The sequence below is a fragment of the Triturus cristatus genome, chromosome 9 (assembly GCF_964204655.1).
Source record: "Triturus cristatus chromosome 9, aTriCri1.1, whole genome shotgun sequence".
Taxonomy (NCBI): domain Eukaryota; kingdom Metazoa; phylum Chordata; class Amphibia; order Caudata; family Salamandridae; genus Triturus; species Triturus cristatus.
In genome coordinates this window covers 327203228-327229205 of record NC_140592.1, presented here as the reverse complement: position 1 = coordinate 327229205, position 25978 = coordinate 327203228, and the positions used below count along the sequence as shown (strand labels likewise).

The 25978-nt window shown below is 49.5% G+C and overlaps 1 protein-coding gene across 2 annotated transcripts in view; it reads right to left on the bottom strand.

Moving 5' to 3' along the window:
* LOC146797862 (ubiquitin-like modifier-activating enzyme 1) overlaps positions 1-25978 on the bottom strand; it is a 1073449-nt gene that overhangs the window by 1020520 nt on the left and 26951 nt on the right. For both annotated transcript variants that reach the window (XM_085625059.1, XM_085625060.1), the window contains exon 2: positions 7855-7917. In XM_085625059.1, the coding sequence (XP_085481185.1) occupies positions 7855-7910 (56 nt within the window). In that variant the 5' untranslated portion in view covers positions 7911-7917. The remainder of the gene's footprint in view (positions 1-7854; positions 7918-25978) is intronic.

The following is a 25978-nucleotide window of genomic DNA, read 5'->3' as shown; positions in this document are numbered from 1 at the left end:
AGCTATTTCTCTGGTCGGGCCCAGGACTCACATGACGGCTCATTTAAAATCTCTGCACTGGCTCTCAGTGAAAAATAGGGTTCATTTTAAGTCCCTTGTGCTGGCCTTTAAGGCGCTCCATAACAGCGGGGCTCAGTACATTAGAAATAAAATTATACCCTATACCCCAGCCAGGACTTTGAGGTCATTGACCCAACATTTGCTGTCGGTGCCTAAATTCTTTCGCGCTAGGAGGGGGGGGGGGAACGTTCATTCCAGGTGGTAGTTGGAAGACTATGGAATGGTCTGCCTCTTTCTCTCAGACAAGAACAAGAGCTTCTTAGTTTTAGGCGCCAATTTAAGACCTGGCTGTTCCATCAGTAATGAGGACTTTGTAGGATGAGGTTGCACACTGTTTTCTGTCAAGGGGGACCTGTGAGCGCCGGGACACTCCATGGAGTAGCCGTGCGCTTTATAAATACCCCATAACATTAACATATCCAACTCCTCTCCACCCCAATCCACCCCACTCCAACCCAATCTACCCCACTCCACCCCAATCTACTCCAGCCTACCCAACTCTACTGTAATCCACTCCAATCTACCCAAATCCAATCCACTCCAATCTACCCCAATCCAATCCACTCCAATCTACTCCGCTCCACTCTACCCATTCCACTCTACCCCAATCCACCCCACCCCAATTCAACCCCCTCCACTCCAAGCTACCCTAAACTACCCCACTCCAATCATCCCTCTTCAATCTAGCCCACTCCATTCAATATACCATTCTCAAATCCACCCAATCTACCCCACTACACCCTAATCTATCCCACTACATACCAATCTACTACACTGTTCCCAATCTATGTCACTCCACTCCAATCTATCCGACTCCAACCCAGCCCCAATCTACCCCACTCCACTCTACCCCAATATGCTCACTCCAGTCCACCACACCCCATTCCATTCTACCCAATCTACCCTCCTCCAATTCACTCCAATCTACCTGCGAATGAGTGACAGCTGGTGCCTGAGTCGCCATGTCCTCCAGTTGACGTGCACCTAGCCATCGCACCACCTATTGGAGTTGTGCAGCAAGATAGTATTGCTCCATATGTGGCAATGAAAGACCCCGCAAGTTGTTGTAGGGATACATTTTAGTCATGGCCACTCTAATGTGTGATGCGCCCCAGATAAACTTCCTCATGTCCGCCTCAAGGGTTTTGAACAGTTCCGGATTAAGACAGGTCAGTAAGTTCACAAAATAATACAAAAGGCGTGGACGCACTACCATTTTTATCAGTGCGATTTGGCCCATAACCGTTAATGGCAATATGCTCCAAAAAACCATCTGCGCATGCACTGCCGTGAGAGCGCGCAATAGTTTGCCGACATCGAGGTCCGACTGATCTCTGTAGATATGCACTCCCAGATATCAAAATGTCGACAGTTGCCAATGCACTGGTCTACCATCAATGATCAGGCCTGGGTTCAGGGGGCCGCCACAAAGTGGTACAGGCATGACTTATCCCAATTCATGTGAAGACCCAAGACGGCCGCAAACTCCTGCAGTGTTCGCTCCATGACCACGCATGACAGTCTTACATTCTTGAGATATATTAGTAGGTCGTCTGCATACAACAACACCCCGTGTAGGCCATCGCCTAGTGGGATTCCCCACTCCTCTTGCATCCTGCGCAGCAAAGCGGCTAGGGGCTCGATGGCCAGTGCGAATAGAAGCGGTGACAGTGGACTGCCCTGAACGATAGGAATCCGGTCAGACAGATATGGTCCCGTCTTGACTCTGGCCACTGGTTGGGTATAAAGTAATTGGGCCAGGCTCAGGAATTCGTCACCCAAATCATATTTGCGCAGTGCGGTGGATAAAAAGCCCCACTCCAGGGTGTCAAATATCTAGCACCAGGCATCCTGAGGACTCCTAAGCTGCTCTGGAATAGTGTGCCACCCGAAAGAAGCAGCGCAGATTTAACGACATGCTGCGTGTGGGTACAAACCCATTTTGATCTGGATGGACCAGTAACGGGATCAGTGGTGCCAGCCTGCCAGCTAAAAATGTTGCCAACACTTTGTAATCAGTGTTTAGAAGCGCCAGCGGCCGGTAGGAACCAATTAGCTCTGGATTTCTATTTGGCTTTGGTTACGATATCAGGAGAGATTCCCGTAGGGTGTCAGGCAGGGCGCCCGCCTCCCGTGCCTCATGAAACACCCTGAGGAGCTGCTGTGAGAACTCTTGCCGGTAAGCCTGGTAGTATTCGGTCAGGAAACCTTCAGGTCCCGGTGCTTTGCCTGTGGCCAAAGAGCTTATCGCCACCTGGACTTCTAGCAGCGTTAACGGCTCATTCAGTTTGTCACGCTGTGTATCAGTGATTTGTGGCAAGGTCAGTGGAGTAAGAAAGGTGTCCATATCGGAGGGTACTGCAATGTGTGCCGATCGGTACACTGCAGTGTAATGCGTCGCAAGTTCCATAGGTATATCATGTTGTTTAGTGAGGATGCGCCCAATTTGCTGACTGCAAATGCAATATGGGTGTTTGTGCCTGTTCCTGTTTGATCATGCGCACAAGCAGCCTACCCGCTCTGTCTGCTGCTGCGTGCGTACGTCCTGCATGTGACGCATAATTTAAACAACGTAATCTTTCTAACACCTCTGCATGTTTTTGCTTCTGTGCTTCTATTTCATGCTGAGCATCTACGCCTTGCGCTCACTCAGTTTCCAACCTCGATAGTTTGTTTTCTATGCGTGTTATTTCACTATCTAGCTGTTTTCGGGTGCACCAACTTAAACCCAGACATTGACCTCTTATTGGGGGGTTTGCTCGCATCCCACAGAAGTCCCGAGTCAGCCACCAAGCCTGTATTCTCCTCAAAATATGTGTTGATCGCTGTGCCAACTGCTTCTCTGAATGGGGGGTCAGAGCCCCCCTAGTGAAAGAGGAGCAACCTGTTGCTAATATCTGCCTCCTCCAGTGCTGCTGCAATCTCCCTATCTCTGGCTTGGCGATGTGAGTCTCCTGTAGGAATGCCACATGAGCTTTATGTCGCTTGAGATAAGCGTAGACTTTGTACCTACAGGACGGTGTGTGCAACCCCCTGACGTTCCAAGTGATTATATTAGTGTGCGACAAAATAGTAGAAACAGAGTGGTGCTGCGTGCGCATACTGCAGCGTGCTGGACCACGGATAATCACCTGTCATGTCCGTGGCAGGTGCATGATGTATCGTCAGTGCTCGGGTATTTGAGTACATTGCGTGTCGAGGAGCTGTGAAAACAGGAAGCAAGGTACGGCTAACCTGGGATAGAGCAGAGTCTGCCCAAACTAAGAACCATGCCATGTGGCAACTAACGGCAATGTATGCCGAGTGAAACATAGAAGGGGGTGGGGTTATGGGTAGCAGTGCTTAGCGCGCAGTGGGTGCTACAATAGTATGGACTCATTGGACATAGGTCCAATCACATGCTACGGCCCGGTGCCCATATTAGAGTGGGACACTGGTAAACAGCACTGGGCACAGATGGGTGGGCATGTGTCTACGCAATGTACAGCCACATAGGCCATGGCACCTCGTGTATCGCGTGCAGGCTGCCCCCTTGCGCCTGCGCATGCTGCCCCTTTTACATACGTAGAGGATGTCTAGTGTCCAGGCAGTTCATCACATCATGTCACCACAGTCTGCGGAGTCCCCATGGGCAGCGGCTGGGAATCCTCGCCCATCGGCCACATCGCTAAAGAGCCGCCCCCGCTGGATGAATGTTCAGAGGAAGCATCAGTGTCTTTGCTGGGGCGCCGATCCCTCATGCTTGCCATTGCTCTCAAGATGTCCTGTCGTTCCCGCATTACCTGCTCTGGGTTGGGAGCAGTCGACAGATGGCCCGATGGCCCTCCTGAGTGCATTCCTTGGCATCTTCAAGCCAGTCCCACGCTTCGCTGGCGTCGCTGAAAAAATGAGTGGATCCATCCGCAACCACCCGCAATTGAGCCGGGAAGATATGGGAATACTTTACCTCCAGTTCCCGCTTATGCTTCTTCGCCATGAGAAATGTATTCCGCTGCTTTTGTATCCCCGAGGCATAGTCCGGAAAGAACAGAACCTGAGAGTTGTCCACCTTAACTGTGTCCATTTTCCTGGTTTCACAGAGAATTGCATCTTTATCCCTGTAGTTAAGGAGTCGAAAAAGGAAAGTACGCAGTCTAGCTCCTGGTGTCGGCCGGCCTGATGGTACCCTATGTGCTCGCTCTACTGCAAAATACGAAGAGAGAGCGTCTTCCGGCATCAGGGATTTCAGCCAGGCCTCAGTGTATGCGAGGGCATCCCTGCCCTCCACCCCCTCCGGTAGCCCTACCACCCTGACATTGTTTCTACGGGAGCATCCTTCGGCATCGTCCACTTTGCGCTCCAGAGATTGCATTTGTGCCTTCAGCTTACCCATCTCCGCAGATAGCTCCCTGGTGATCGGAACAACTATCGCTGTTTCCGCTGTCAACTCAGTCACCTTTCCGGACAGTTTCTTATGATCCGCATGCTGGACGTGACTTTGTCTATGTGATTTTCTAGTGATGTTCTAGTCTGCACCAGTGTTTCACTCATGCTGGTGACTGCCTGAAGTACTGAATCGATTTTCGACTCCAGAGTAGAGGGCCCAGCTGCCCCCAGGCCCCCGAGTGATCGGGCTGGCTCTGTGGCATCTGGTGCCATGCAGGCAGCAGCCGATCCCACCCGCGGCTTACCCATCACGAATCAGTTACTATGCGCAGCCTCGAAATATGGGGATTCCCAGCTGGGTTTATCAAGCCTGGTCGAAGGTTACTTGTTACAGCGCCCCAGTAACTTTCCTGTAATTGGTCCCAGGATAGCGCGGCTATCGGCCAGCAAGCTCCAGAGCTTCAATGTTAGCACGGTTCTCTTTCTGCGCCTCCATCCAATGTCCAGTAGTTTAGCAGTATACTGATTATAGAGTCCGTAGGTGGTCACTTGTTCGGCTTTATGACTGGTCTCAATTTTTTGTCACTGGCTAGGTATTCACACGTGGGGTGGGGAAGAAATGACCCACGTATCCTCATCAGGAGCACTGAGTACAGTGTGCAATAGCCCCGACTCCTGCGCCATATTGTATATGCAATCCCCTGCAGGCGTCGCACCTCCTAGAGGCCCCCTTGCTCCGCGTCACACAGTGGTGGTGCAGGCGCAGGGCCCCTCGCCCAGGGGCACCCAGGTTATACCCTGTGTGCAGTCTGCCTCCACTGGGACCGCAATTTGTAATTATGCACAGTCAGGTGTGTTCCCACAAGAGAAGGGGGGGCAGCAGGCTCCAATCGTCACACAGTTCACTAAGGGAGACAAACCAATCCTCCAGTTCACAGCCACATGCCTCGCCAGCAGTTGCTTTTGTCAGGCCGTGCTCTGCCAATGCAATTACTGAGGTACCTCAGCAGTCCGCCGCTCCCACCGCACGTCTCAGTTCGCGGCCCAGGGAGGCCGTAGATCACCTCTAGCCTCTTGTCAGGGCCTAGCGGGGCCGCTTAGCTTGTCCGCCACAGCGCTTCAGGTTTGCTTCACACGGCAGTCATTAGAGCCCTCCACTCACATTGATAATGCCCCCAGGGCCCGTGCGTGTTTATCAGCGTGGAGTGCTCACTTGTCTGTCTCACCGCAACTCACCAGGTTCCAGGCGGAATCTCCTTAGTGCGCATCGGCAGACACAGCGGTGCCCAGATAACGTCCAAGTCGCTCACTGCCAGCAGCGGACTGACAAAGTTGGCCCCAGCTCGTGGCCCTCAGAGGCCGCAGACCGCCGCCGGTCACCCGCCTGGGTTCAGCGAGGCTGCCCCGCACAGCCTTCACAGCACTATAGGTCCGCTTCCTGCTGCAGCCTCCCGAGCTCACCGTGCTCATTAGTAGCACGCGAGTGCATCTTCTATGCCTCGGTGCTCTCCCCACTCCGCAGCGTCGGGCAGGGACAAGGGCACCAGGGCACACTGGAACAGAGAGTCCACAATCAGGTCTCCTCTATGAGGGGTATCAGGTACAGCCGCCTTGTATTATAAGCTGTGTGCAGCTTCGCGAGCCTCCAAATGCATCAACAGGTCCCAGCTCCTGCACAGTCCATTAGTACAGCTGCAGCAGGCCGCTAGATCGCAGTAGAATCCACAGGCGGCAGCCCCGCCCGCCAAAATGCGCTCCACTGCCTCTCACTCACGATCTCCACAGCAGCCCGCCATGGACACAGTGCGTCTCCTCTCACAGTGCAGGGAGGCTGCAGCCCCCTGCCGGCCACAACATGTGTTTCAGCCAAGTCATGCCTCAAAGTACTCCAGCTGCTGCGCTGCGAGTCTGCTCACCATGACAGTCTTCAGGGCCAGGACACAGCTTCAGCGGTGCTCGCGGGGCCCGAGTACAGTATTGGGCTGGTCCGCTCGCCTGCCAGTCCCACCGCAGTTCACTATGAGCCACGCACAGCCTTCCTGGTCCTCACGGGTCGGCGCGGCGTCAGTCTCTCGTGTCTTGCCACACAGTTCTTCAGGGTTGGAAGGCGTACACCGGCCACAGTTGGTTTACATGAACGCTTCGCATCCATTCCTTCAGCAATTGTGCCAAGCTGCAGCTTGTAGGTCCGGAGTCGAGTCCCAAACTCAGACCACAACCCTAGCATCACGGTGAAATGAATAGGCGACCCGACATTAAACGGGCATCGAGGATCGACTAGGGCACACCGGCATGATCGCTACGACTTGGGGCATCCAATAAGGTGCTGAAGTCAATACAATGGCCAGTAGTGGTGCAGGATAATTGCAGGATTCCTGAGTCGGTGGACGGAGCCTCTTAGAGTACGTCCGCCATCTTGGCTAGCTAGCCACGCCCCCATGCCTGCATATGTTTTATATAACTCATTACCTATTTTATTTTTTCTGGACCGACTGTGTATTTTATAAACATTTCTAGGTACAAAAAATATATTAGTATTGTTTTTGGCTTATTGAATATAATTATATACTCATAGTGCATTCATTTGAAATAATAGTGACATCATATCCTTTAACCGTCATCCCATTATATGCTTTTCTCTTTCTAGTATAAACATTGCTAAAATGCGGACGATTTTAATATTCCTGGTTGCAGCTAATACATTCTGGCTAGATTACATTACATACTTTTTTCACATATTTTATACTTGTAACTTGAACATATGTTAATATGATTATCTATTAGGCATTGAATGTTTTACCTGGTACAAATTTATGTTGTTTTATTTTAGAATGTGGATTGTTTGCCATGAATATTTTTTTAATACAGCTATTGTAAAAGTTGTATACTGCACCAGGGAGATCAAAAGATGCACATATGTGTCTGACCATCAGACCATTATGTGGGACTTGTGGCTTGAGGGGGACCAGACGTGCAGACCTGCCGTTCTGGAAACCACTGGACAATTTCAAATGAGGGTCCAGGATTCTTCAGTATGGTTAAATAAAGCAAACTTCTTTAAGATCAACACACAACCCCTCTTACTGCCAAGTAGGGATCATCCTAAAAATATTCTTGCAGCAGAAAAACAAGGTTTGCCTTTGTAACCTCTAACATGTAAACATTTCCACAAGTACATAAAACGTGCAAATCCAAGTTGCTAATTTTAGTCATTAAAGAGGACATCCGAAGAAGAGAAAAAAAATAGTTCTCTTTACTCAATCCTGCATCTCTAACAATTACTAACAACAGGCATTTTAAAATGTTCCTTTATTTAATAATTTATGCTTGGGTTTTGAGACCTATAGTGACATCATTCATCTGATGGCCATTTAACCTTTATTCAATATAAACTGTACAGTACAACTGGGAAACCATAAATAGACTTACAGCTGCCGGGAGTAGAGGCCCTCATCAATTTCTGTGCTATTATCAACTCCAGACATCTTGCTTCTGCAGATACAAAGAGAGCACACCTTGGTTGAAAAAGACTGGATCAGCATGCTTACCAACCCACATTATACTACCAAAAAAGCAATGATTTTTCTAGTTCTCAACCCCTTAATTAGCACAATGTTGGCATCACCGCATAAACTCTTTCCCAAGGGTGATATATCTGGAAATGACGTATATGACATGGGAGTAAGATCAGAAGAAATTACCCTGCGGCTTTTGACAGTTAACATTCAAAGTCAAAGTATGTTTATTTCAGTTAGTTAAAACCCAAACATTTCTTGCATCATAGTACGAAGAATGGAATGTTAAAATACTGAAAACATTTTAAAAATAGATATTAAGGAAACTAATGAGTACATTGTCCAGGGTCTTTTACAGGCCAATAGTTTAGCTTGAGGGGTGGGAAGAAGTTAAAGGAGAATGCACAGACAGGGACATTTAAGGATTTTGGTGGCCCTGGGCCAAACTTATATTGGGGCCCCTGTTCAGAACAGCTTTGAGTTTATGATTCAATTTCAGCTCTTTCATACCCTCTTTTGCCAGGTTGCTGGCGGTGCACAGGCACTGTGGTCTAAATTCCAAATGTGTTTACATCTCATTTTTAGGTCTCGGCTAGAGTAGGCTGCGCACATGCACAGTCTCGCTGGCTAGATTTTATGTTTTTTGGGTAGCTTTCACTAGCGGGCTTTAAGCCCGCCCCTCTTTTCCATTGGCTGGCATCACCGTTTATGCTAAACGGTAGCCAGCCATTGGAAAAGAGCTTCCAGCGACGTACACTTTTCTCTTTTAGAGCCGTCCCACTTGGACTGGCTCGTCTGACTTCCTGCTGGCATAAAAGGTTTCTTATCTTCTTTATGGGGGGAAACAGATGGCCCCCTTAAGAAGATAATAAACCTTTTACGCCAGCAGGGCAGTCCGTCCAAGTGGGACGGCTCCAAAAGAGAAAAGTCTGTGTCGAGGACAGGCACGCGCAGCAAACTCCATCCTGGGCGTCCTCGTCGACTTTCACCCCGGTCATTCGGAAATTGCAGTGCAGTGAGGCGCGAAAGCCCATGGCTTCACTTTTTCTTTTTTGCGCATTTGGTTCTCACTCACTGATTCTGTAAAAGTCATATCTCTGTAACATTTCCTTTACAAACTGAAATAAGGAATGAGATATAAAGGTGGCTTCCTGTATGATGGAGTCCTTCCCCCCCTTTCCCCCCGCTCAGTGTTAGAAAAGAAATGATTGCGGTGTCCTGCAAGAGAAACTTTAATTTCTCTGGCGCGGCGTGTTGCGGCTTGTGCTTCACAATCAAACCCCCCACGTCTCCCCCTCCCTCGACCACAGCACAAGCCTGGTGGCAGGCCCTTCAAAGTAAAGTGAAAAAAAAAAAAGCTTGTACTCTAGTACAGGTGGTATGGCCACACGTCCATGCATTCTTATTCCCTAAATGTCCTCGGATAAATATGGAGATATTAATGTAAACTGCACCGAAGGATGCATAAAATAAAAGCAACATTACAGACCTATATTGACAGCTCAAATTGTTTATTGTGCTGGCTGCAGAGCATTCGCCAACCCTTTCGCTGCCAGTAACCTGTCTGCTTTCATAATACATTTTAAAGGCTGCAGTTGCGTGGAGGGTTTCGTCCTTCAAACACAAGAATAATGCAAGTGGGTATGATCTAATACAATGCTGGTTATAACATTTTTGCAACAAACCCTCGAGTTCAGTTCGTAGCTTAGGAGAAATCAATAAGATATGAGCCAAGCTTTCTTCATGTTGGTGGCAAACTCTACACTTGGAGCCAGATTACGACTTTGGCGGTGTAGTGACGGGTGTGCCCCGCAACCGCACAGCCAAAGTCGTGAAAAGACCACCTGCAAGATTGGGAGTTTCCTCCTGTCTGGCAGTCTTTGTTTTTGGCGTTCCCACTGCGGTGCCCTGAAAATAGGCACCGCAAAGGGAACGCCAAAAACAGTTCCTGCACAGCATGGACTGAAAAGTCCATTCCATGCAAGAACTGGCGTGCATTCACAAAGGGGGACACACACTGTGCCCCCCAGTGTGCATCCACAGGGCGTGTGGCACCAGGGTGCCCTGTAGGGCACCTTTTGTTTCCTCTCCGCCACAGGGCTCCCTTTGTTTCCACTGCCATGAAAACCGTGGCAGAGAAAAACTTGTAATATGCTTGGCAGGACTACGGCAGTCCCATCAATCATATTACTGCCTCTTGACTGCTGCAACACTGCCAGGCAATGGTGGTTCCCTGGCGACTGTGCAAGGGCTTTTGCAGTCCCACCACCCATATCGTAATAGGGCGATCGAGAGACCGTCACCGCCCCCCCTCGCAAGTCTCAGACTCGTAATCGGTGCAAAGTGGTGAAAGGTTCCGGAAGGCATTTAGACAGGTACTCAGTTGTTTGACACAGACCAAACAAAGATGGAGTAACTTATTGTTGCAAAAGGTTCTAAGTAAAACTGTTAGGTATGGCTGCGGACGGGCTGCTTATGGGAGTTAATGGTCATCCATGCATGACCTCTTTTGCTAAAATCCGTGAGTTCCTCTTTAATTATTTATTTAGGGATGTTTTAAAGGAGTTGTGAGGTAATGTCTGTTCCTGACACAGTTAACATTATGAGAAATGGCAATGAGCACTGTGACCAGCCTTACTCTCAGTAACACATCTCTCTTCCAGTGGCGTAACAAGGAAGCGACCAACACAGTGCAAGAAAGGGAACTGGGCCCCGGCAACCTAACTGAGTAGCAAAAAACAACAATTAACATGCTTCAGTGGGCCCTTCAGGCCTCAGATTCTCCTGCAACATTGATAGCTACATCTCTGTTCTCTTCCGCTCTGCTGATTCTTCATCTTAGTCAATAAACATAGTGATCCACCCACAGATGTGTATGTAAGTCAAAATTTCCCCAGATAAAGTGTAGAACCCCACAGTGGTGGGAAGTACACACTAGTTGTTTAAATACCCCTCACACACCAAAAGGGCCCTTGGTGTCATGCTTCATCATAGGGGTCTTCCCGCCCCTCTACGGGACGGGGCGTGCTGCGACCTACGTGTACGTGGGAGCACTGATTTTGTGAGACAACTATGTGTTTTGATAGGGTGTGAGAGGAAGGGTCGGGGGTGAATAGAGAAAGTGAGATAAAAAATACCTGGCTCGTCGGTCTAAAAATTTTTTAATATACCTATGAGCTGGTATTAGTAAAAAGTGGGGGGAGGAGGTGTGTATGCCTCAATGAGCCGTGCCTCCTATGTCTGCCGACATGTTTCGAAGCTCCCCAAGCTTCTTCTTCAGGACCATAAGGATCCCTCCCTAAACTCACAGTGCTGTGTAATAACGTGAATAAAGTGTAGTGTGAAAGAAATCTATATATAAAAGGATCTATATATAAAGAAGAAAGTATATTATGCCTCAATGGGTCTTCACGGCCAATTTACCTGCAAGAAAAACATATAAAATGGGGAAAAAAGAATATATAAAGACATTCGTCCTCTGCTTAGATGACAATACCATCGTGAGCATTCAGTGACCTGAAAAAAAGTGACAGAATAATCTACTTTTATCATTTAGTCAGCTTGCGTGACGTGTCTCAGTGCGACGTGGGGCAAGCAGTAGTACATTAATAGTACACAACAGAAACACACATAGAACATAAAACACACACTCTAAAAGCTCTAGAACAGTACACCAATATTCTGTCCCATATCACTATGATGGCTCCTAGATTGTAGTGGGACAAAAAGCGGGATGAACATACTTGATTCCTGTATTATCAACAGCCTCCTGAGCCTCAAACACGGGTCGTAGGAGTGCCTGATAGGCTATCTGAGAAAAGGAAAGAGGATAAAGTACTTGCCTCTGGATAGTTGTAAGTCAAAGTTTCCTATGGTTACGGGGTGTTATTTCTCGGCTGTGCCGTACTTACAACTCCCGGGTTCGCTGCCCTCCTGAATACGACCTCACCGTGTGGCTCCGTGGGACAAGTGAGTCCATGGTGAAGGTCCGTTTAAATACCGTGTGGAACTGGTATCGTTGATTGGTACTGGCGCGAAAGGGAGTGACTGGCGCTTGCCGGCAGGGATACGCTCATTCTGCCAAACATAACCCGGAACCGGAAGTGTCCGGGTTCGCGTGTGGGCAGAAAGAATAAACAAAGAGAAATACGGAAAAACCCATTGCGGGGAGGTTCCATTCTTAAAAATATGTCAGTTTCAGATAGAGGACTCAAGTTACCCCAAATAGAAGTAACCATAGATGACAGAACCGGAATGAATCCGGTTTTGTCGATAGGCGAGTAAGGTGAGAAAAGCCCCTGTAGGGTATGATAGAAGATCACCTGGGTCGGAGGCAAAGTTCAAGTTCAGTCGCACTGAATATGGGTATTGAAATTACGTTGATCAGTCTACAGTTTGACGAGGAGGATGTATGGAAAGGGTGAGAGCCAATACAATCCGGTGTAAACATAAATTCACAAAAACATGATCGAAACCCAAAGGAATAATTTATTCTTGATATCTCCAGAGGAAAGATATCTGGCTCCGTAGGCACAGGGGCTTTTTTGCGGATGTGCAAGGAAGCGCCCAAGGTAGAAAGTTTTGTTTATTATGACAAAAGCATGTATTCCCCGGTAGACTTTATAGGGATGGATTTGGAAAATAAAGGGGGGCCATGGTTGTGGCTAGGGAGCTAGTTTTAACACGACCTTAGATATCCCAATAGAAGGATTATAGACGTTCACATTCGTACTGGGTTGCTAATGTCATATTTTAAAACTGGAAAAAATGGAAAATGGTCTGCATGAGGAAGTCATCAGTACATGCTTACCCAAAGTAGGTTCATTGGAGCGTCTTTACTTCAAGAAGAATATATGTGGGCATTTTGACTGCTGTGCTCATCATTTACAAAGTAGGTTGGCCTTATATGTGACACAGATTGCAGATATGGATGGTACAAAGTTCATCCAAATATACAGCAAAATTCCTAAAGTTCATCGATGGAATTGGTTCCATGGGATCTCGTCGTTAAGCCCCTGGATGTGTGTTCCCAAACGGAACACCCAACGTTGTTCCTTCTCGAAAAGGTCGTTTTCTCCTTCCAGTCGTTCTATCACTGTCCATTTTAGATCTTCCACTCCGTGTGCTGTAGTTAGTTAGTGGTTGGACATCTTTGTTGTGCTTCTACCACATCTAATATTACTTCGGTGTTCCCCAATGCGTACTTTCACAGCTCTGGTTGTCATACCTACATATTCTAGCCCACAGGGGCAGGTGATTAGGTATATTACATTTCTGCTGTTACAGTTAGTGAAGCTCCTCTGGTCCCATTCGCTGCCATTCCTGAACTTGATGTGTGTACTCTTGTTAGTAAGATGACATGTACTGCAATTGCCGCATGGGTAATGTCCCTGCACAGGCGGAAGTGTGCTCTCAGATACGGTCCTTTGTGTTCGCCTTGGTCTGGTCCAGACGAGCATATCTCTCAAGTTTTTACCTCTCCTGTGTGCGAACATTGGTTTTGTAATGTTGAGATCGCAACTGTTCAGGAGACGCCAGTGTTTATGCACTATTTTTGTGATCTGATTGGAGTGAGTGTTATACGTGGTAACACATATAGGTCTTTCTTTCGGGGTGGTTCCCACCTTGTCCTCCAAAAGGGCTTCCCTATTGTTGTTTTTTGCCCTCTTCAATGCTTTGTCAACTATTTTACCAGGGTAGTTGCGTTGTATTGACTTGCTCCGCAAATCATTGGCCTGTTGTTTGAAATCTCGTAGTTCGGTACAGTTCCTCCGCAAGCGGAGGAATTGTCCGTACGGTAGATTCTCCCTCAGATGTCGGGGGTGAAAACTGTTAAATAATAGTAGACAGTTTTTAGCTGTTACTTTGAAGTGTGTGGTAGTCTTCAGTATGCCATCTTCCGGGTAGATATTCAAATCAAGAAACACCAGGTTCTCATTAGATAATGTGTGTGTGAATCTGAGGAAAGTATTCTGTTGGTTGAGCCAAACTAAAAAGGATTCGGCTGAGGCACTGTCACCTTCCCATATTACCAGAACATCATCGATGTATCTCTTCCAAACCTTGATGTGGTGCAGGAAAGGGTTGATGTTATCCAGAATTTTATTTGTTTCCAAGTGATGGACATAGAGGCCTGCCAGACTTGGAGCAAATGTGCTTCCCATGCTGGTACCGTGGAGTTGTTCATAGAAAGTGTTTGCATACATAAAGAAATTCTTGGTGAGTGCCAGTGAGATACATTCCAACACTACACTGCGAGGTGTCTGGTAGTCCCAATTCATGGTAAAAAGAACTTCCTCTATGATGGCCATGGTTTCATCGTGAGGGAGACTTGTGTACAAACTTTCCACATCAAGTCCCATGAGGAGGTTCTTAGTGGGGTCGAACTCGATATCCTTCAATAGTTGTAACACTGCCTTGGTGTCGCGCAAGTAGGTGCTGGTCGCCTGTACCAAGGGACGAAGGAATGCATCTGCAAACTTAGAGAGAGGTTCCAGGAGAGAATTAATTCCGGAAACTATAGGTCGTCCTGGGGGGTGATCCAGATTTTTGTGAATCTTTGGGATGGTATAGAAATAGGGGATCCTCGGGCATTTGTTGATCAGGAATTCCGCCTCTTTCTTGGATATCCAGTTATGGGTCACTGCCTCTTCCACCAGAGACGCAATTCTGACCCTAATGGATTCTGTGGGGTCATTATGCAGGATGCCATAGTTTCTTTGGTCTTCTAGAAGTTTTCTGCATTCATTGTCATAATTTTCTGTTGACTGAAGTACGATGGCTCCTCCCTTATCCGCAGGTTTAATTACGATATCTAGGTTCATGGATAGTTGGTGTATTGCCTCTTTCTCTTCATTTGATGTGTTCTGGAAGGTTGTACAGTTGGTTGTTAAACCCTGGATTTCTCCCATCACTGCTTTCTCAAAGGCCAGGAGTTCAACAGGGAGTGAAGAGTCAGGAGGGACGAAGATGGATTTGTTACGTAATCCTGTGTCATTGTCATCCATCTCTACGGGTTGGTCTTTGAAGAAAGCCTTCAGTTTTAATTTTCGTATAAATTCGGTCATCTCTGAGCAGGATTTGAATTTATCAAAACGATTGGTGGGTACAAACCCCAGTCCTTTTTCTAGGACCTTTTTCTGGGTTGATGTTAATGTCAGGTCGGTCAAATTCACCACTAGACTCACTTCCGGCTGGTCGATGGCAGTGACGGTACGCTGCTGGTCATGCTTCTGGTTGACACTCGAGGGGTCTCGACTTCTGGCGTGGACCAATGGACGTTGTGAGTTCCTCTGTTCCGGCCTCTTCGTGGTCCCTGGCGTGCCCCTAAAAAAGGCGGTTGAGGTTGATAGTTATAATCATATTCCTGTGGTGGTGGTATCCAGTGGGGGAAAGGTCCCCCCATCATCGGTTGAGGACCATACATAAAGGGTGGATATTGAGGTGGTCCTTGGTAGCCATTCCAGCCTCTCCCTCTTGGGTAGAAAGGTCTCTGGTTTTGGTTATCTCTTCCCCTGTTGTAGCGTCTCCCGCTTCCTCTGCTCGAGTTGGAATTGTCGGAGCCGGTATCGGAGGTATCACCGTCAGAAGTATAGTCCTGATTCTTTGCAACGTAATCTTCACGCGTGTAAGGGTACACTTGTTCATGGCTGAAGCGTGATGTATCCTTCTTCAGCTTGTTGTATTTGCTCTGTTTCAGTGTCATTTCGAATTCAGTAATTTCTTGGTTCAATTCATCTAGCCGTTTCTTGAGGATACTTGGGGAAATATAAGCTTTTAGTCGTACTTCCAAATTTTGAATATCAATCTTGAGTTCCTGAGTGAGTCTTGGGGCTGTTTTTATAATAAGGACCAACCAATCCCGGGTACAGTGCCACGAGATTAGTGACCAATCGCGTTTGAAAACTTTGTCATGTTGAAAAATGTACGGTTCGTTACGAACTATTAGACCCTGGGGGGCCGCATTTGCTCGTAAGTACTCCGTCATTAGTAGGCCATGAAGAGCAGTTTTTATTTGGGTCTTTCTTAGATTGGCTAACTCATCCCAGTCCGCATTGTTAGGACCGGGGTCGGTGTTACTTAACCCTTCGAAGGGATTAATGGCTGCCAGAATCCTCTCCACTTCCTCATCGGCAAATGTCAGGCCAACGTTTTCTGCCATCTTGCGTACTTGTTGGTGTAGGTGTAGTCACAGCCGAGAAATAACAGCCCGTAACCATAGGAAACTTTGACTTACAACTATCCAGAGGCAAGTACTTTATCCTCTTTCCTTTTCTCAGATAGCCTATCAGGCACTCCTACGACCCGTGTTTGAGGCTCAGGAGGCTGTTGATAATACAGGAATCAAGTATGTTCATCCCGCTTTTTGTCCCACTACAATCTAGGAGCCATCATAGTGATATGGGACAGAATATTGGTGTACTGTTCTAGAGCTTTTAGAGTGTGTGTTTTATGTTCTATGTGTGTTTCTGTTGTGTACTATTAATGTACTACTGCTTGCCCCACGTCGCACTGAGACACGTCACGCAAGCTGACTAAATGATAAAAGTAGATTATTCTGTCACTTTTTTTCAGGTCACTGAATGCTCACGATGGTATTGTCATCTAAGCAGAGGACGAATGTCTTTATATATTCTTTTTTCCCCATTTTATATGTTTTTCTTGCAGGTAAATTGGCCGTGAAGACCCATTGAGGCATAATATACTTTCTTCTTTATATATAGATCCTTTTATATATAGATTTCTTTCACACTACACTTTATTCACGTTATTACACAGCACTGTGAGTTTAGGGAGGGATCCTTATGGTCCTGAAGAAGAAGCTTGGGGAGCTTCGAAACATGTCGGCAGACATAGGAGGCACGGCTCATTGAGGCATACACACCTCCTCCCCCCACTTTTTACTAATACCAGCTCATAGGTATATTAAAAAATTTTTAGACCGACGAGCCAGGTATTTTTTATCTCACTTTCTCTATTCACCCCCGACCCTTCCTCTCACACCCTATCAAAACACATAGTTGTCTCACAAAATCAGTGCTCCCACGTACACGTAGGTCGCAGCACGCCCCGTCCCGTAGAGGGGCGGGAAGACCCCTATGATGAAGCATGACACCAAGGGCCCTTTTGGTGTGTGAGGGGTATTTAAACAACTAGTGTGTACTTCCCACCACTGTGGGGTTCTACACTTTATCTGGGGAAATTTTGACTTACATACACATCTGTGGGTGGATCACTATGTTTATTGACTGAATCCTGGGAGGACGTATCCACCTCCACCACTCAGGTTGAGTGGTACCTCTCTACTCCCCCTTTCTGTTTTTCTTATGATTCTTCATCTTAACCTATTGGATATTTGCCTAGGTGCCAGGATTTCTCCGTTCTTCTATTTTAAGTACCGAAGTCACTATCCTCGGAAATGGCCAGTTCCTACCAGCAGTTGCGGAGATATCTGAACTGCTCTCTGGATGAGTGTCAAGGGCTTCAGCTTGCAAAGGATAGTACCGTTTTTTTATTTTTTTATTAGCATTTTGTTAACATACAAAACATTCCAGCAACAGAACAAGCCAGTGCGATGTTACAACTTTCCTTAAAATTGGTGCAGTCATAAAAAAGACACATTATCAAATTAGGCATTAGTTGGGTACCCCGTGCATGCAACTTCTATAAAGCCTACATTAGGTATGTAACTTCAAGGGCTATTAACATTGTAGAATATACACACAAGTGTACGACATCAAAACGTTCTGTTGGAATTTCAAAAGACATGTAACCTAGGCAGTTATACATATGCATCAATAATTACCACCTGTTAATATAGATAAGGGGCTAACAAAGCTCACCTGGTGCCCAATATTCCCACCTTCCAGTACAAATGTTTAAGGATAGTTCACCTATATCGAATCAGCAACGTCTTTGATTCTGTGCCCATTGTATGAAAGGCTCTCAGATGTCACGAGGCCTGGAGGTGGGTGGCATGATTTCCCAAAAAGTAGTTAGCTGTGTGTGCCCAAATGTTACAGCAGCTAGCCAGCCCTTAACCAATAGCGTTCTCCTCCCACCCCAACACACCGCCACTTGTCTTTTGGCAAATAATAAAAGCAGAGCATGTAGTTTACATGTTTTTGGCAGAATGTCTTTAACATATCCCAATAAGCCCATTATGGGAGATAGAGTATCGGATCTTCCGACAATTTGGTTCACAGAGGTAAAAATCTTAGACCAATAATCTGTGAGTGACGGACAAGCCCACGTCACATGTAAAAACGTAGCAGGGGAAAATCCACAACACCAGCAGCTCTCATCTTCATGGAGCCCCATCCTATGGATACCAATGGGTGTTCTGTAGAACCTGTGCAGAAATTTGAAATGGATTAGGCTCAACCTTAGTTGGGTGACTGCTCCGTGAGCTGCCCACAGCAGAACCTCCACTGTGCCTCGGTCAGTGGGGTGGGTAGTTAATCGTTCCAGTATTGCAGGGATTTGGGGTAGACCAGTGGGGCCCGAGTCCCGCATATGCTTATAGATCCGTGTTACCAGTTTGCGAGGGGATGGGGAACCTACTAAGTTTTCCAAAGCGGGCAGCACTGAGGGAGACAACGGGAAGTTACTGCTAAGAGCTCTACATGCCACGCGGAGTTTATGATACAAGAAAATCTCGGAGAAGGGCACAGCCTGGTCATCGTCGGCCAAGGGAGAGGGGGGTCTAAATGTATTTTCAGGAAATAGGTCAGCAAAGGTATGAAGATGTAACTTTTGTACAAGGGATTTGCCAATCCCGTCTTCTATACAGGGTAGCAGTGGGTTTTGCGTCAGTGATAACGAAGGGGCATATAACACCGGGACTCCCGCCCTTTTACGCAGCTCTTTCCACGCCCATCTCAGCGTACCTGCGGTATCTATGTCCCCCCTGGGGCGACGAGCTGGTTTACAAATAGCTACTTTAAGCGGGATAGGTGCAACTGCATCTTGCTCCACCGCCACATGAGGTTGAAAGGGTGTTGGGTGTACCCAGAAATGCAAGTATTGGGCCTGAGCGCTAAGCGCATACAACTGCATGTCCGGAGCCCCCATGCCGCCTTGACGTAGTGGAAATGTTAGCATGTCCCAAGATACCCTCGCCTGACCACCCGCCCATGCCAACGCGACAAGGTGTGACTTGAGAATGTAAAAATAAATGCGACGTTAAAGGAATCGGGATATTCGCGAACAAGTACAGAAATTTGGGCAGGATGACCATTTTTGCTAAAGCTAACCTGCCAGTGAGGGACAGGGGCAGCTTCGCCCATATTTTGACCTTCTCCTCCAACCACACCATGGCTCTCCCATAGTTTAAATTCCAAATTTCCTGCACATCCCGGCTAATCCATATTCCCAGGTATTTAACTGCTTCTACTTCCCACTTCAGAGGGTATTCGGAAGTGGCCCTCGGCGTGCTCTCCGTTAAGGGGAATAAAACAGATTTTGACCAGTTCACAGAGATCCCAGCCAGTCCCCCAAATCGTATGAATTCCCGCAAAACTGGGTCAAGATTGTCTTCCGGGTTCACAAGGTAAAGGGTCACGTCATCGGCATATAAGGATATCAGGAGACATCTGGAACTGAAACCAATACCTCGTGCCGTGTGATGCTAACGGACACGTGCAGCCAGTGGTTCCATCGCTATTGCGAACAATAATGGGGAAAGGGAGCACCCCTGCTTCGCGATAGAGAGAAAGGATCAGAAAGTAGCCCATTCACCCTGGTCCGGGCGATGGGGGGGGGGGGGGGGGGGGGGAGTGTAGAGCATGTAGAGCAGATGTATGCTGTTAATGAAAAGCGGGCTGAACCCCATACGACCCAAAATGGTGAACAGATAGGGCCATTCTAGTGTATCGAAAGATTTCGTAGCGTCTAAAAACACTACTGCGGCATGGACATCTGGATGCAGATAGTGTAAAGCTGAAAAAATGGTTCGCATGTTATGTGACGTTGATCTCCCCGGAATGAACCCTGACTGGTCAGGGAGTGCAATCATGGGCAGCAAAGGCATAATCAGTGTGCACAACGGTATGCACTCCTCGGTATCACCTTCCTTGTTATCTGTACCCTCATTCACAGCCAGATTATACTATTCCTGTGGAGTGCTCATGACAGACTGCACTGCAAGGAGCATACTGCAATGGCGGCTCCTCTGCTATGGGGAGGAGTATCACCCCACGGCCTTTGAGCAGTGCAAAGTAAAGGAAATATAAAATTATAACTTTGCGTTATTATCATTTTATGTTTCCTTTGTAGGTGGGTGGGGCTGCTCAGCTTTCGAAGCAGGGCAGGGCAGGGCAGGGTAGGAGAGGGTTGCCGCGTTGTGATTGGTCAGGGAAGCCTGGCTGTTCTTACTGGCTTCCTGTTCCACGAGTCCCACAAGGAGACCAGGAGCAGAGATGCAGGACCCGGCGGCAAGGTAAGTGTATATTTTATTTATTTGTTTATTTGCATTGCGCACACCCCACCACCTGCGAGTCTTGCCGGGTGCTACTGGCATACTGGGAGAAAAGGGGATTAGAGGGGAGGCCTCCTAGTAGTGCACAATATGGAGCACCTGATGGCTAGACTGTGGCTTGTGAATGGCCTGCCACATAGTAACTGGGTTTATTCTTTTTTTTTGTTTAAATGTTTTTTATTGACTGCAAACAAGGCACAGTGATGTACATATCCGTGCGCCACCAACCGGAGGCCCGCCACCTTTTCTCATATCACAACCAACTGTATCGGCTATCCCACATCCCGGAGGTCGGGCATCGCCGTACATGACTGATTTAATACCCACTGCTTCTCGAGTGCCCCTCCTTCACGATGCACACGTGCGGGGCAGACCCCCTGTCGGCTGCCAGGCTCTAGCGCGTTCCTTCCCCCAGAACTTAGGGCACAGTCACACATTTTATGGCCATAAACTCCAAACCCCCTTCCTCCCCCCACGGTTCCCCCCAACTCCCCTAACCCACCCACCCCAACTAAACAATTGAGGTCCTAAGTCAGTCGCAGCCCCACTCGCTTCCCGCACTCAGCCGCCACTCATCTTCATCATGCGTCCCCCACACAAACACCTCTCCCGGGATCCTCCTCTACTGCAATCTCCGTATCAGGACCCCCATCGGGGCTCCCCGTTGCAGTCTCCCGCCCGCTCAGGTAGTCTACGTACAATTCCCAGAAGTTTTTAGGCCGGCTACGCGGTGGCAGCAACTCGCTGAACCTCTCTGCTTGGGTGCAGCAGTATAGTACATCTCGCTTCCACTGCTCCACCGTAGGCGGGGGGCCACGCATCCAGCTCATCGCAACTCGTCGTTTCGCAACGAGCATCCCCATATCCACCAGGCGTCGGGCCGCCTTCGGCACTACTCTGGAATGCCCCAATAACGCCACTGCCGGGTCCGGAGCCATCACTACCCCCGTCGCCCCTATTATCTGGTGGTATACCGCTTCCCAGTAGTTGTATATGCCCGGGCATTGCCACGCTAGGTGAAGGAAGTCCGCCGCCGGGTGTTTGCACCGTTCGCATACAGGGTCTTCACGCAGCCCATATCTATGCAAGCGCTCTGGTGTGTAGTAGTACCTGTTGAGGAACTTGAAATGAACGAGTCGATGTCTGCCATGCAGCGAGATGCGTTTGATCCCCGTGCAGCAGTACGCCCACATAGCATCATCAATGGTGATCCCTAAGTCTCTTTGCCAGTCCAATCTGCATTTTGCAAACTCGTGTACCCTATGAGATTGCGCCATACGATACAGCTTAGAGATCAGCCCGCGGGGGTTGTCATTCTTAATTATGTATGTCAGTTCCTGAACCTCCGCCGGCTCCTCCATGTCACACCCCAACAGCTGTTTCCAGGCATGCCTAACTCTGTGATACTGAAAACGCTGCAACTGCGTGCCCTCCATGCCCGAGGTTGCCAGCGCCTCCCACGTCTTGACTTGGCCGTCAGCAAACATGTCACCCATGGTGTGTACACCTATCTCGTTAAGCGATCGCCGCACTGCTTCCTCAGTACAAGGGGCCAGCCACACCGCCCAAGCAATTGACATTGCCGGTGAATATAGCTGCGCCCCCGACTCGCGCTGTAGTATACAGTTCCAGGCATGCCTAGTGGAGTTCAAGGAATCAAGAAATCCCGTGCGACGGTCCGGGTGCTCAAAAATGACCGCGGGGAGCGGCAGCGGCGCCGCAAACAATGTCTCTAACTTGAGATACGGGACGGTCTCACCCCCGTGTATCCAGCTATGCGCCTGAGCCCCCTGCGCCACCCGATAGTACAACTCCAGGTCGGGTGCCCCCAGGCCACCCATCTGGTAAGGTAGCGTCAGTACTCTCCAGCTGGTCCGCGCCCGCTTGCCAGCCCACGCCAGCCTTAGCATTGACGCCTGTAGCCGCGCGAAGAAAGCACGTGACAGCACCATGGGGATGTTCACAAACAGAAACAGAAACCGAGGGAGTACCACCATCTTCATGATGGATATGCGCCCCAATAACGAAAGGGGCAGCTTGATCCAGGTCTCCACGTCGTCCTCCAGTTTACTGATGGCCCTTCCGTAATTCTCAGACAGCACCACCTCTGAGTCCCTATGGAGCTGGATCCCCAGGTATCGGACCGGTTCCTCCGACCATTGCAACGGGTATTCCATATCAAATGGGGTCGTTACCGGTGTCAGCGGGAACACGATAGACTTGTCCCAGTTAACCTTCAGCCCGGAGAGCGCTCCAAATTGAACAACCTCCCTCAACACTGGGGCCAGGTTATTTTCTGGGTCCCTGACATACAGCAGGGTGTCATCTGCGTACGTGGATATCGTTATCCTGTAAGTCGGAAAATTAATACCTCGTAGGCTGTGGTATTCACGCATAGCGCACGCCAGCGGTTCCGCCACCAGGGCGTACAGCAGAGGCGATAGGGGGCAGCCCTGCCTCGTGCCCCTCGAGATTGTTATCGGTTCCGTGACTCGATCGCCCAATCGTATTCTCGCCGTAGGGCCACTATACAGCACCCCTATCATTTGAAGAAAGATCGGGCCTAGCCCCATTCTCGTCAGGACCTGTCGCATGAAGGGCCACTCGACAGAGTCAAAGGCCTTTTCCATGTCGAGGAAGACAGCGAGCGCGCGCACGTCAGGGCGAACATGTTGCATGACGCCAAACACTGTCCGCAAATTGTATGTGAGGTTCCTGCCCGGCATGAACCCCGCCTGCTCTGGGGCGACCAGTTCGGGAGCGAGAAGGGCCAACCGCGTGGCCAGGACCTTGGCATATAATTTCGCATCTACGTTGAGCAGCGATAATGGTCGATAGGAGCTGCACTCATCGGGCGGTTTGCCCGGCTTCGGTATAGCGACCAAGAGCGCCTCGCGCATGGTTGGCGGCATATGTCCCTTGGTGCACATATCGTCGAATAGCGTCGACACGTGCGGCAAAAGCTGTTCTATAAAAGCGCGGTAGAACGCGACAGTGAGGCCATCAGCTCCAGGGGCGCTCTGCGCCTTCATGCTCGCAAGGGCCTCTAGAATTTCATCCCTCTCGATAGGCAGGGATAGAAACTCCCTGTGTTCGGTCGCTAGGAACGGCAACTTTATATAGTCCAGATAGTCCCCTATGCGGTCTTCCATCCCGGCCTGCTGAGAAGCGTAGAGCCTGGCGTAATACGACCTAAATCGCTCCACCACCTCCTCCTCCGCCGTGAGCAGCGAGCCATCCCCCGACTTGATCTGCGTGACGACGGTTCTGCGTCTGCGAGCCTTGAGCAGATTAGCTAACACCGACCCCGGTCTGTCACCCTCACCATAAACCCTGGCCGTAGCGTACTTTCCTAGATGTAGCACCTCCGCATCAGCAGTTTCGTGGTACTCTGCCAGGAGAGTTTTTATCTCCTCAGTAGCGTCCTCTCCGCCCGTCTCTAGCAGTCTGGTCTCCAGTGCAGCCAGATTGCGCTCCTGCGTCGCAAGGCGCCGCCGGATATCCCGGAGTACCCCCGAGTGTTTGGCCATCGCCACTCCGCGAATGTAGACCTTAAAGGACTCCCAGACAGTCTGGAAATCCTCCACGGAGCCCAGATTGGTGGCAAAGAATAGCTCGATAGCAGCCGTCAGCTCCTCCTTAAATAGGGGATCCAGCAGCGAGTAAGGGGGAAATCGCCAAAGAAACGGCGGGGGGACCTTTCTGGGCGCCACCAGGGAGACCAGTATCGGCGAATGGTCGGAAAGCGTGCGCGGGAGTACCGCGCACTCGCGTACCTGCGGTAAGAGGGGCGCAGATAGTAGCCAGTAATCTATCCGCGTATGCAGGTTATGGTATGCTGAGTAATGTGTGTAGCCCCCTATTGCCGGGTTACGAGTTCTCCACAAATCCACTAGATCCAAACAAAGCATACCTCGAGCAATCGCCTTCGCTGCCGCTGGTTGCGCTCGTTTCGGGCCGCCTGATCTATCCAGCTCCGGGTCTAACACTACATTAAAGTCGCCGCCCCAAAGCACGTGCCGCGCGCCTGCATCCCCCACCGCTCCTGTCAGCGCTGTGAAAAACTCAGGGCAGTCATAGTTCGGCCCATAACAATTAACCAGGAGTAAATCCATGCCCTTTCCCTGGAAGCGCGTGAGCGCAAACCTGCCCGCGTTGTCTGTGGCAATGCACTGCAATCTGTGCTCCACCCGCGCGCTTACCCATGTCAGCACCCCTCTAGAGTGTGTAGTGAACCCCGCCGCATGTGCCTCCCGCAGGTCCCTAGTGCGTAGGATAGGGCTGTTATTAGGAAGATGCGTCTCCTGTAGGAAAGCAATATCTATCTTATGCCTCTTAAGATAGTGCATTACTTTACGGGCTTTGCGATAATCATTAAGTCCCCTTACATTCCAAGTGAGGATTCTGAGTGTGTCGTGCCTCTCAGGCATGGCCGCTTCGGTGTTCGCCATAGCTTGCTCTAGGGTGCAAATCCCTCAACTGAGCGCGTCTCCAAGCGCAGGAGCATACTAGCAGATCAAAACGTGCACCCTGACCTAGCGACCTCAAACCCCCGTAACCCAAACCCCTCCCTCCCCCCCACCCACAGAAGACCCACCCCAACTCGGCCTTACAGATTCCCAAACTTGGGCACCCCGCACCTCCCACCACCCCACCCATAACTCTTGAACTCTCAAAGGTGTGGGACGCACACGCGGGCGGAGGTCGCTCAGCGCTCACACACTAGTGTGGAAGCGCCTAGTACCTAACTGCCGCCGCCCGATCCAGCGAGCCACTATTATGTCTCCCGTTCCCTCCCAGCGCACTGTTAACACAACTCAGCTGTCCTCTCAGATGGTAGGCCCCAGCAGCGTCCTCAAGAACCATATAAAGGATTGAGGCAATTGGGGGATGAGTCACCTTCCCTGTGCCTCCCTTTTGCGCCTAGTCAGGGGGGGGGTGCATCTCACAATGTACTGTACCCCATAACGATATCGTCCAAACGCCCCCCACCCGCGCCCCCCAAAGCCTACATCCCTTCAGCCAAGCATGTCCCGCCAAAAATACCAACTAGGTGAGTCCTGTCCTCATGGTCAGTCCTGTGCGTCCAGGTCGCCGTCTCTCTCGTCCCCCCGCGGTGACGTCGCTGGGCTGCGGCGCTGCTCCTTCGCCCAGTCCTTCAGCGCCTTTTGGAGTGCTTTAGGGTCTTGGAAGATGTGCGACTTGCCCTGCCGGTTAACTCGCAGCTTAGCCGGGTACAGCATTGCATAGTCCACTCCTAGCTCCCGGAGCTGTTTTTTGGCAGGGGCAAACTGTCGCCTAGCCTCCTGCACCCGGGCCGTGAAGTCCGGGTAGAGCGAGATGGGCGACCCTTCGTAGGACAATGTCTTCTTTTCCCGGGCAACTCTCAGCGCTGCATCCCTGTCCCTGTAGTTCAATAGTTTAGCTATAACCGGTCGGGGCGGTGCACCCGGCGGGGGCCTTGGGCCCAGGGACCTGTGCGCTCTTTCTACCACGAACATCCCGGAGAACACATCCTTCCCCAGCAGCGCCGTCAGCAGTGTTTCCACAAAGGTCTCCA